Source organism: Schistocerca gregaria, chromosome 2 (genome assembly GCF_023897955.1).
Source record: "Schistocerca gregaria isolate iqSchGreg1 chromosome 2, iqSchGreg1.2, whole genome shotgun sequence".
NCBI classification, from domain to species: domain Eukaryota; kingdom Metazoa; phylum Arthropoda; class Insecta; order Orthoptera; family Acrididae; genus Schistocerca; species Schistocerca gregaria.
This window is the reverse complement of record NC_064921.1, coordinates 356,721,161-356,734,318: the sequence shown is the minus strand read 5'-3', so window position 1 is coordinate 356,734,318 and position 13,158 is coordinate 356,721,161. Positions and strand designations below refer to the sequence as shown.

Genomic DNA, 13,158 nt, shown 5'->3' with positions numbered 1-13,158 from the left:
TCCCATAGTGCTCAGAGCTGTTAGAGAATCTCAGACCAGAGAGCAGTGTTTTATATAGTAGGAGTAAGTATTTGCTAGGAGTATAGTGTATGGAGTTGGCTGGAGCGGTCGTGGAGAGCGATGGCGGTCCTTGAGCGTTGTAGTATAAGGTAAAAGCAACCCGCGCATATATACTATTGTAATATCAAGTCCCATGTAAATGTTTTTAAAAAATCTCTTAATCATTATCTTTCTTATAAAAATTAACTTTTGACAATCATTCATCTCAATATAAAGAATTTACTAACTTCTCCAATCCATGCTCATCCCGATTATTGTAAAGAAAAAGCAATTGTTTCCTTTTATGCATGACAAAGCTATCGGCCAGCATTGCACTGGGCTGTGCCAGAAAAATTTCTTATAGGTGCAGATATATATGCATTATCCGGCGACCTTATTGAGGTAAGAGTCTTCAATTTATTCAGTATGATCTTTCAGGGCCATGACGCAGCACTGCTGACGTCCAAAATTTACCAGTTTAAATTCACAGCCAATTATTGAAAGGTTATAAGTGAGCCACAATTTTATGGAGGGATTAGTCACATTGTATTATTGGTAGGTTACGGAATTCATTTATTGGGAGGTTACGCTGAATGTGAGTTATAAATAATTATATTTTTTACTGTTTGGAGGTTTCGGAATTTTTTGTGGGGATGTTACAAGCATGATACCTAATGTGCTCTCATTTCGGATAATAATTCAGTTCGTGGGTTCAGTCATTTGTTGTCACACGTAATGTGGTCGGTATTGTTCGAAGCCACGTTGTATAAAAAATTATACTTTCTGATTAAGAAGAAATTTAATGGCTACGATGTACGTGGAGTCTTGGTAACAAGACATACCAAACTTGACAATCACGTTACAGATGGGGAAAACCACGTCACAGTGCTCCGTAGAACACCATGTGTACAAGGCATCGCCATAACATTTTAATTACCACGCTTCGTCCTGACAGCCACTACGTGTACCTACATATTCCGAGAGACACAATATGGTGCGTGGCGGAAGGTACCATGTACTACTATTTATTTCCTTTCCTGTTCCACTCACAAGTACAGAGAGGGAAAAACGATTGTTTAATATGTCTCTAATTTTCGTCATTCTTATGCGTAATGAGTGTCGGTGGCAGAAAGATCGTTCTGCAGTCGGCTTCAAATGCTGGTTCTCTAAATTTTTTCAGTGGTGTTCCTCAAAAAGATCGTCGCATTCCCTCCAGGGATTACCATTTGATGTTCCGAAGAATCTCCGAAACAGTTGTGCATTATTCTAAACTACCGATTACAAATCTAGCAGCCAGCATTGTTGTAATGCTTCGATGTCTTCCTTTAGACCTGCTGCGGATGCCAAACACTCCACAGAAGGCCTATCCAAGAACGGGTCGGAGTAGCGTCTTATATGCGGTCTCCTTTACAGATGCACCACACTTACCTAAAGTTCTCACAATTAACTGAAGTCGGCCATTCGCCTTCCCCATTACAATTCTTATTTGCTTGTTTCATATGCTTTGCAACATTACGCACAGATAATTCAGCGATGTGACTGTGTCGCGCAGGAAACTACAAACACTGCATTAAAAAATTAAGGGTTTGGTCTTGTTGCTGATCTGCATTAATCTACATTTTTCTACATATAGAGCTAGCTTCTATTCATCATACCAACTAGAAATTTTGTCTAAGGCATCTTGTATACCCCTACAGTCACTCATCTTCTACATCTTACCATACCCCAGTATAATGGCCAAGCAACTGCAGGCAGCTGCTCACCCTTTCTACCAGATCATGTATGTGTACAGAAAATAACAACGGTCCTATCACATTTCCCTAGGCCACTCTTGACGATACCCTTGTCTCGCCGTCGGGACCAAAGTACTCGGTTCTATTACTTAAGAAGCCAAGAAGCCTTCGAGCCACTTATATATAACCACTCATATATCTGTACATCTATTCCCCATGCTCGTAGCAGTCTGCAGTGGGGCAGCGAGTCAAATGCTTTACGAAAATCTAGGAATATCGTATCTGCCTGTTGCCCTTCACCCATAGTTCACAGTATATCAAGCGAAAAAAGGGCAAGCTGAGTTTCGCACGAGTGATACTTTCTAAAGTCGTGCTGATTCACCGACGTAAGCTTTTCTGTCTCTAGGAAATTTATTATATTCCAATTCAGACTATATTCTAGAATTCTGCAGCAAAACGATATTGAAGATATTGGTCTGTAATTTCGCGGGTCCGTTCTTTTACTCTTCTTACATATAGATGAGTCACAGGGGACTTTTACCAGTTGCTTAGGACTTTGCATTGGGCGAGAGATTCGCGATAAATGCAAGCTGAGGAAGGGCCAATGCCAAAGAGTACTCATAGTAGATCCAAATTAATTTTTAAACGGGAGCGGACAATTTATTTATTCCGAACGCTTTCACTAGTTTGTCTGCGCCAGACATGCCTGTTACTGTGTACTTCATACGGGAGTCCGTGCGATGGTCAAACGAACGCGTGAACGATCTGTTAAGCACGAAATTTCAGAATTCGGCTTTCCTTTTACTATCTTCTACTGCTACACCATATTGCTAAATGAGTGACTGGATATAAGCCTTAGAGCCTCTTAGCGATTTTACCTATGACCAGAATTTTCTTGGATTCTCGGAAAGATCTTTTGCTAAGGTGGGACGGTGGTAGCAATTGTATGCTTCACGCATATATCTTTTTACAGAGGCATTAATCTCCTCTAACTTTTCACTGTCGTCTTTTGCACGTTCTCTTTTGAACGGTGATTGCAACAGCGTTTGCTTCCTCATCATTTTCTGAATTTAGTCCTGTAACGGTTTCTCCGCCTGTGAGCATATTGTTTGTACCGTACCATGGCAGTCTCTAGAAACACTTAGCAACCCCTTGTCCAGCGACCGGCGCATCTCCGCCTTTTTCGGCTTGCCACTTTACGTCGTGGTCATAATCATACAACCAGCACTCTTCCATAGTGTTCATGCCGCTGAAGAATCCATCTGAACCGGTCTGACACAGATCCAACATTCCCGCTGCTGCTTCTGTTCGGCGTGTGTTCAGAAAGGGTATGAGGTCTCGGAACCCACAAGGCGGCGGCCTTTGTTATATTCAAAACTTCGTGCTGGACTTTGAACATTAAAGCATGACTTAATTTAGATCATCCTACTCGATTATGATATGTGAGTGTTTTAGTACCAGTACCTGAACTTCTATTGCGAACCCCGGATCTTCACAGATAAGTAATCACTTCATTCTTCGCCTTTCACGCTTGTGAGATCACATTGAGTATGTCTGCGCCACCCAAACACTTTGTCAAATCAGGATGCGCTGTCACCGTGTACTTTCAGAAACTCAGCACGGCTTCTTGCTCCTCTTCAAATAGAGAATACGGAATGCCATACGATGCTCCATCACTGGGCTGCGTCATTTATTACATACTTTTACTTTTTCTAGGTGATATTTAAACCTTTATTCCTTGCATTCGTTTGAAATGATACAAGGTGAATTAGAGAGACGTAAGTCATGGAAGGTGCGTTATTGCACAGAGGAGACGCCTACCACACTCTGCGGTAGAGGGCCGCAGGAAGAATGGAAGCACTGGAGTCGCAAACTAACGTGACCGGCTTAATGTGAACTATTCTATTGTTTCTCGAATGTAGTGACTGTTTATGGGGACCAAAAGTATATCCTGAAGACGAGGGCAGGGCGGACCACAAGGTAGCATCAGAACAAAGGACCGTTATTTGGCTGTAAGGGCACGTTGGTACCGCGTTGGCACTGCACAGCAAGCGACATCTGATCTCGCAGCACCCACTGGACGTGTTGTGTAGACACAAACGGAGTACAGAAGGCTTCGGTAGAGTGCCTTTTTTGTTGGAAACATGGCATCTGGACGATCGAACAGGGGGCAACGTTCTTCTCACAAATGAGTCCCGATTTAGATTGCAGAGTGATTCTCGGCAGATCCTCATCTGGAGGGAACGTGGAACACGATTCTGGGATCCAAACATTGAGGAAAGAGACCGATGTCGAGGAGGGTCCCTAACACTGTGGGCAGGGTTTATGTCGACCACTCAACAACTCTTCATGTAACTGTACGGGTGAACTGGCAAGTTTTAAGTGCTGTCAGGTATCGTGATGAGATCTTGGTACCTCAAGCGCAGTTGTTGCGGATGCTGTGGGCCAAGACGTTGCACTGATGGACCATGATGCTCGAACTCGAGTGGTTGATGTTTTCGTGGAGACGGACGATGCTGCTCGCATGGCGTGGCCTGCTCACTCTCCCGATTTGAATGCAACAGAGCACGTCTGGGATGCCCTCGGGAGACGGGTTGCAGTCAAGTCAGCATCCATCAACTACTCTCCTAGGCTTACGAGTAGCCCTACAAGAAGAATGGGCATTATTGCCTCAACAAGAGGTTGGTGACATCATTCACAGCATGCCCCGTCGTTGTCAGGACTGTATTAGTGCCCATATTGAGCGCATTAACCAGATGTCAGTATGTCTGTGAAAATCCCTTTAGTTGGGAAAAACGAAGAACGTTTTTGTCCACCGTTATGCGTGTTGCAGTTGCTTAAATTCTGTATTGTTTACATCGTTTCTACTTTGCTATCACCTGTTTACATTGCTTCGAGGCAAAATAAACGCAACTTCGCAAAGTTTCCGTTTATTGCTTTAATTTTGCACTCCAGTGTATCATTGCTTCACGGTCTAAAACTATCAAGATACTGGTTGATAATAATTGAAGTGCAGCTACTCACTGAGGTCCTGTGTAGGTTATAGTTATCCTAAGGCAGACTTACGTTGGAAAAAAAGATTGTTGAAAATGTGGCGTTTTACACTGTTTGCAAGACTGTATGACATCCACGCTGTCATTTGACAAGCTATAAAGCAAGTGAACAGGATCGCGTTCAAGAAGAGAGACCGTGCGCTGTTAGTGAAACTGTTTTATATGTTCAGCAGTGATTACAGTGCTGCACTGAGAGAGTATCGCCGAATGAAAGGTCTAAGGAGAGGCCCTAAGTCATTAAAAGGTTCAACGGAGATGATAATGAAATTCGAAAACACGTGTAAGCTTATTGTGGCACCTGAAAGAGGAAGGTGCTGGTGTAAGTTACTGGTTTGGAGATTGGAAAACATCCAGCAAATAATTGAGGACGTAGGCTGCAAGTGCTTCTCTGAGATGAAGACGTTGGCACAGGACAGGAATTCGTGGCGGACCGCATCAAACCGGTCAGAAGACGGATGGAAAAAAAAGGTGTAAGATCCAGACGGTGCAATACGCTGTGTAGTGACGGAATATATTTTACATTACAGGGTGCAGTGAATGCACAGAATTACCGAACAGTGAATGATTTCCTTACTGCAGCCTTCTACGAACTTCTTATCTCTACAGGTTTCCAGATGCATAGCCTGCAGGATCACCCGCTGTGAATTTGTATGCATATTGGATCTGGGGATGTATAAAAGAATGCGTTTACCATCGACGCGTTAGGTCTCTACATGCCCTGAAGGCAAGTATACGGGAGCACGTTGCTCAGATTCCACTCGAACGCCTGCGAGCAATTGTTGATCTCTTCGTTTTGCGAACGCTACATCTCGTCGGCGTCTCCTGTGCGCATACTGAACAAATTTTGTAAGCGGCGGTTTATAGCGACATCATCGTTATGCCTTTCTGCTCTGCACAAGTCCTATGCCTAATCCAGTACACATGTAAACAGTCCTACACGTGTTTCTTGCACTCGCAACACCAGATTTGCACCTGGTGACAAAAACTGGAACTAACGTGTACATCGGTTCCGCATTACCACGAATCTTCTGCATAAACCACAGTTTCTATCAGATTCATACTTAACGAAGTGCCCGCCTCTTTTTAAGAAAAATTTCGCTGTAGTCATTAACAAGCATGAACATTTGCCCTTGAGTGTTGTAAAGTAAAGAACAATGGCTCTTGAATGTCGTTAACTTATACACTAAGTACATAGCTTCATACTTAAGGAGGGCTATTTTTACAGCAAGCTTACGGATATCTTAAGCCATACAACGGACGTTAGCTTTACTGGCTACAGGATCGGAGAGCCTATTTGCAATTACTTTTATGTACATATTTTCGTCATGGTTGTGAAACAGAGAAATGTTCAGACTGCTCTATGCAATCAGTATATGATGTACTTGAAATGTGAAGGAGCAGAACTGATGTGTAAGGTGAACATTCTCATGCTCAGAAGATTCCTTACACATATTGAGACAACAATAATTTTACATCACAGAGCTCTTACAACATTTGCATACTGTTTTACTGGAACAACCTCTGGGCAATGAGTCGGTAAACAGTGCTTGTGATCCGAAATTTCTCTTAGGAATTCTTTCAACTGCGATATCGTTACACGAAAATTGGTTGGCATCCTCTGTAACCCTCTCCAACGTCTTCGCTATTATTTACAATGATTTAGGGACTTTGATGTTTAATGTTATGGGAGGAACGTTAAAAATAAAATTAGTAATGTTCATCACCTTGTATATTCGAAAGGAAACATACACATAGATTGTGATTTTGAGAATGGGTCTAGTCTGAAACAAATAGTGTTGCTTCGTTTACTGGACTCGGATAGGGAAGGAAACTCTGGATTTAGCTACCACGGGTTGAAGTTCAAGGAGGAACGGAAGATTATGAATTCTCTTTTTTTTGTGTTCTGTACGATCACTTGTTACGTATCAAAGTACCTACTAAAACCGGTTATATGTTAGCTTATCTGCAGTGACTTAGTGAAGGGTTTTCAAATCTGATTAGCGTCTAGACACTGTATATTCCTGACATTGTCAGTATGGGGTAGATCTGCAATATATGATAACTGAAGAAAGCTTTACAAGCCAAGATCGCTAAAAAGGCATTTTATTGGACGACCTGTCTCGACAGAGCTATGTGAAGCTACTTACCACACTGATGGACAACATGTTGTGAAAATATTGAAGCATAAAATAAATGATGACAGCATAGCTGTATGGAAACCAGTCATCCAATGAAATGCTTTTTTAGCGATTTTGGTTTCTGAAATTTTCTTCAGTTATCGCCCGAGACACTGCTTCTGACCGAGCAGCACCGTGGAACACGACAGTTGAGGATAAACACTCACTATCTGCTGCTTTCGTACTTATCTAATATAACTGTACTTTCAGTTACACTAATACGGTAAAATCTGTAACTTCGTTAGCTTATGCTAATCATTGGTACATAACGCTCGATTCCGACCATGAAAGCAATGAAAGAATAATTACCATAGCCACATTTTATGATATGAGACATTTAGCGAACAAACCTGGAACAGTGTATTGATCGGTCTAGTTATCATATGATAAACGTTATCTGACTGAGAAGTGAAAAGGTTTACAGAGTATTTTTAATGTACTGTTGTTGACAAATACTCAGGGTTTGAGGGATGAAACCTTTATCCTGTGCCGTCTTCACGAAGACGATAAATGTCCTTTGATTAATAATGATCTGCAGGATTCAAGATATGAAAGCTGACTTACGGTTTTTAGGCGACGCAGTGGCCATGGCGAAGGTCATCGTCAACCCCAGGATCTTCCATACGGCGTGCATCGTTCCTGGTGCTCGTAGTGCAGTATAAGTGGACCTCCTGCAATAAAGAGAACGACAGAATAGCAGAAAACGTATAGATTTGTATCTCTTTTTATTGCTTGCATGTCGCTGAATCACCAATCAGTAAGACGACTCCTGACGGTACTAGTCTGAGTTGTTGCTCCAGCTCAACTTATGGTTACATCTTCCATTTACCTAAAATGCAACGGTAGTAAGAAAATCTACGAATGTATGCTCAGTAAGTTGCTTTTAGGATAGAGAAACTTTCCTTTATCAGTTTCTTTTTAGACTGTAACTGTTACTTTAATCACAACGCGTTTTGAGAGTTGCACATCCTGCCTACTTTTCCTAGTTTTACTTCCAAGCGTACAACATACACATTCAAAAGACCTCCAAGTAAAGCGTGGTGATACTCTACACGTAATTATCAGAATGCTCGCAATTCAAGAGCTCTCTAGTCAGCACTATTTTTGGATACGAATGAAGTTTACGGTAATCATGTAGGAATTTGATTAAAAGTCTCGTAAAGAAATTACCTTTATAATAAGGCAACGCTAGTTTATGGTTGATAACAATATTTTGGATTATCCATTTGTCAAATTAAACTATATGGTTACACAGACCTTTTCTTGAGTCAAACATCTATGACGTATAATGCAGATTGAAGCGAAAAATGGAAATTTGTACGAACCAGGGTCTCCTACTCACGTGGGAGCGAGCTGAACACTGCGCCATTCAGGTACTGTGGCTTCACACAACTGCACAAACTACCCTGCGCGCTTTCCTCTTCCATCTAAATTCCCGCTCACGCCTCAGCGCACTGGATATTCGACCTATACTCGCAAAGCATTGCAGGGCTCTCCAACTGTGTTGGAATAGCACCTCACCATGTAACAAAACAGGGAATCCTGCCTGAAACTTAGGAGTGCGTTGGTTGGGGGGAGCTGACCATACAGGGAGGTCATTGGTCCCATCAGATAAGGGAAGGATGGGGAATGAAGTCGACCATTCCCTTTCAAAGGAACCATCCCGACATTTGCGTGAAAAGATTTAGGTAAATCACGGAAAACCTAAATCAGGATGGCTGGACGGGCGTTTTGGACCGTCGTCCTCCCAAATGCTAAAATTGGTTCAAATGGCTCCAAGCACTATGGGACTTAACATCTGAGGTCATCAGTCCCCTAGACGTAGAACTACTTAAACCCAACTAACCTAAGGACATCACACACATCCATGGCCGAAGCAGGATCGAACCTGCGACCGTAGCAGCAGTGCTGTTCCGGACTGAAGCGCCTAGAACCACTCGGCCACAGTGGCCGGCTCCAAATGCGAGTCCAGTGTGCTAACCACTGTGCCACCTCGCTCGGTTATCATCTTCATGTTTAGTGCAACTATATGAACAACAAACAGATGATAGACTGAAACGACGAATGGAAATTTGTACCAAGACCAGAATTTGAACCAGTGTCTCCTGCTCACTAGGCAGACGCTCTAATCACTACACCAACCTGGTACAAGGCATTGATGATTTTAGCAGTTGAAACTGTATGGTGCCAGAGAGATGTAGTTTCTCGCTTATTCGAGGCATTCTGTCACAGGATGATAGGTCCGCAACTGTTCAGTGACGAGGGAAATGAATTACTTTTTGTTTCGTTCGTGCCAGTTGCAATGATTTAAAATTCAGCTGTAGTGGTTACCGAGTCCCGACTGACATTCACTTTCTCAAACCATTCACACTGCTACATACCTTAACTGTTCATACAATATGGTGCCAAATTCTAAATTATTTGAAACATATTCTCATTCACTTTCCAATAATTGTTGGCTATATTCGGGGTATTACGAATATACCAACAACTATACCGTAAAATTATTCCACAATGACCAGATCTAAGTGAATAGATTTTTAGCAATTGGATATATTATTCAAGTCCTATAACCTCTCATATTAATGGTCTGCCATTAAATAGTGTCAGATTTGTGAGCGCAGACCAATGTAAGCTCTAACAAGTTCTTCTGATCTTTTATTAGCTAGAAAACTGTGACAATGGGTAATTCTCTGTATATGAATGCATGGTGTCCTCTTAGTCATGGCCGAAAGAACAGACAACACGTTTCATATAACTGACTCAATAAGAAAAGTTCAAATGGCTCTAAGTACTATGGGACTTAACAGCTGAGGTCATCAGTCCCCTAAACTTACAACTACTTAAACCTAACTAACCTAAGGACATCACACACATCCATGCCCGAGGCAGGATTCGAACTTGCGGCCGTAGCAGCCGCATGTTTCCCGACTGAAGTGCCTAGAACCGCTCGCCCACTTAGGCCGGCATAACTGACTCACCTATATTGGAAATGGATCCATCTTCTTCAGTGCCGATGCAAAAGTATGTCCGACCTCATGTGGGAATCTCAGAATAGCGAGCATGGAAGAAATGGACAAGGACTGCGGATTGGTGGTACCCGGTAGGAGTGTGGGTAAACGATGAGGCTTGCCGAGACAGTCCGTGTGATTGTGATAACGCTGTGCCCAGGATGGCGCAGTAGTTAACGCACCTGCCTAGCAATCAGAAGATCCCTGGCTCGAATCCCAGTCCAGTACACATCGTCACTCGTCGCTGCAGATTCCACATAATGTGCCAATACAGCTGGCATCAGTAATCCCTTCCTTTTCCTTTCCTTTCTCCCCCACTCCACCTTCAATTTACATATAATTCTCGGTATGTTCGATAATGATAGAAACTGAAGAAATTGCTGGAACTTGAACCCAGGTCACCTGCTTTCTAGACAGTATGAATACCACAGCTGCACGGACTACCCTCGTCAAATGCCCTCCCTAACACACACTTCAGTCATACCATTTTGCCTTCCTTAAATCATCAGTATTACCAAAGTCCTCTGGTATTGAAATAGCACCCCAGCTTTGTACACAATGGGGAAATCCTACCTGTACCTCAGGCGTAGATGATCCTGGGCGTGGCACACATATTAACTCATTTCTTAAGATTCTACCATTATCAAAGATAAGATTGAGACTGACATATGTTAAGGAAAATTCCGTCGGCTTAGTACTCAATATGTTGTCAGATGTAAATAAACCAACAAAGGTTTTAGATGGAAATGTTTGCACTGATGCAACAAAACATTATGACCTCCTGCGTAATATCCTGCCGATCATCTTTGTGAACGCAGTACAGCACTGATCCTGTGTGGCATGGATTCGACAAATCCTTCATGGGCTCGTGAACGTATGTAGCACCAGGGGCTTGTGCAGAGTTCACGCAATTCCCTCAAATTACTGTTCGGTGATTTTTGAGTGCAGAGCTAGCGCCAGACAGCGTCCTAGATGTGTCCCATTGGGTTTATATCAGGCGAACGTCATGGCCAACACATCAATATGAGTTCAGAGTCTTATTCCTCAAACCACTGTAGAACATTTCTAGACCTGCGACGTGGACAGTTATCCAGCTGGAAGATGTCGCCGCCGTCGAGTAGGACAGCAAGCGTGTAGGGACGCAGGTGGCCTGCAATAACGTTCACTAGTCCACAGCTGTCACGGTGCCTTCGATTAGTACCACGTCTCTCACGGAATCACAGATGAAAGACCCCCGTACCGTTCAAAATGGCTCTGAACACTACGCGCCTTAACTTCTGAGGTCATCAGTCGCCTAGAACTCAGAACTAATTAAACCTAACTAACCCAAGGACATCACACATCCATGCCCGAGGCAGGACCCTCTACCGTAACACGGCCTACAATATCTTGTATCTTGTAGTGGTTCATGTTTCAAATAGATGTTCTTTTCTTGGCTGAGTACTCATCTGAACATAGCGATCGAACTGACATTACAAGAGAAGTGATTCATCCGCCCAGGTGACATGTTTCCATTGATAGAGCGCCAATTCTCAATGAAGCCGTGACTACTACAACCGTTTTCACCATGGCCGGGGGGTTAGGTTGTTTGGGGGAGGAGACCAGACATCGTGACCGAGGCCATCGGTCTCATCGGATTAGGGAAAGATGGGGAAGGAACTCGGCCGTGCCCTTTCAAAGGAACAATCTCGGCATTTGTGTGCAGGAATTTAGGGAAATCACAGAAAGCCTAAATCAGGATGGCCGGAGGCGGGGTTGAAGCGTCGCCCTCCAAAACGGGAGTCCAGTGTGCTAGACACTGCGCCACCTCGCTCAGTTTTTCACCATGTCGGTGAGACGACATGGGTACATGATAGGATCGTCTGTAGGGCAACTTCTAGTTCGACAACGTGCACTGAACGCTGTGCTCGGAAACACTTGTTCCTGAACCTCCACTGTAAGTACTCTCTCGTCAGATGAGCCACAGATCACCAGCTACGCCGCTATACACAGCGGAAAAATTGCCGACCATCGCGTTTTGTGATGGTGCGCAGACTTCCAATACGTTGTCGCCTACGGGTGCCCTTTCAGCCGGTTTCCACAGATGTTCACAACAGTAGAACGCCAATAGCCGGACAGCTTCTCTGCCTCTGAGACACTCGTTCTCAGGCGCCGAGCCTAACAGTCTGCCCTACAGAAGGCCGTACCGCAGGTGCAACCACAACGGAGGGGTGTCTGTTGAGAGGCCAGACAAACGTGTGGTACCTAAAGAGAGGCAGCAACATTTTCAGTAGGTGCAGGGGCAACAATCTGGATGATTGACTGATCTGGCCTTGTAACACTAACCAAAACGGCGTTGCTGTTTTGGTACTGTGAACGGCTGAAAGCAAGGGGAAACTACAGCCGTAATTTTTCACGAAGGCATGCAGCTTTACTGTATGATTAAATGATGATGTCAGCCTCTTGGGTAAAATATTCCGGAGCCAAAATAATCCCCTATTCGGATCTCCGGGCGGGGACTACTCAAGAGGACGTCGTTATCAGGAGAAAGAAAACTGGCGTTCTACGGATCAGAGCGTGGAATGTCAGATCCCTTAATCGGGCAGGTAGGTTAGAAAATTTAAAAAGGGAAATGGATATGTTAAAGTTAGATATAGTGGGAATTAGTGAAGTTCGGTGGCAGGAGGAACAAGACTTTTGGTCAGGTGAATACAGGGTTATAAATACAAAATCAAATAGGGGTAATGCAGGAGTCGGTTTAATGATGAATAAAAAATAGGAGTGCGGGTAAGCTACTACAAACATTATAGTGAACGCATTATTGTGGCCAAGATAGACGCGAATCCCACACCTACTACAGTAGTACAAGTTTATATGCCAACTAGCTCTGCAGACAATGAATATATTGATGAAATGTATGATGACGTTAAAGAAATTATTCAGGGAGACGAAAATTTAATAGTCATGGGTGACTGGAATTTAACGGTAGGAAAAGGAAGAGAAGGAAACATAGTAGGAGAATATGAATTAGGGCTAAGAAATGAAAGAGGAAGCCGCCTGGTAGAATTTTCCACAGAGCATAACTTAATCATAGCTAACACTTGGTTCATGAATCATGGAAGAAGGTTGTATACATGGAAAAACCCTGAAGATACTAGAAGGTTTC

General features: G+C 43.3%; 1 protein-coding gene across 1 annotated transcript in view; it reads right to left on the bottom strand.

The window, feature by feature from the left end:
- LOC126337056 (protein takeout-like) overlaps nucleotides 1-13,158 on the bottom strand; it is a 98,007-nt gene that overhangs the window by 44,312 nt on the left and 40,537 nt on the right. The window contains exon 2 of the mRNA XM_050001384.1: nucleotides 7,567-7,673. Coding sequence (XP_049857341.1) covers nucleotides 7,567-7,636 — 70 coding nt within the window. The 5' untranslated portion in view covers nucleotides 7,637-7,673. The remainder of the gene's footprint in view (nucleotides 1-7,566; nucleotides 7,674-13,158) is intronic.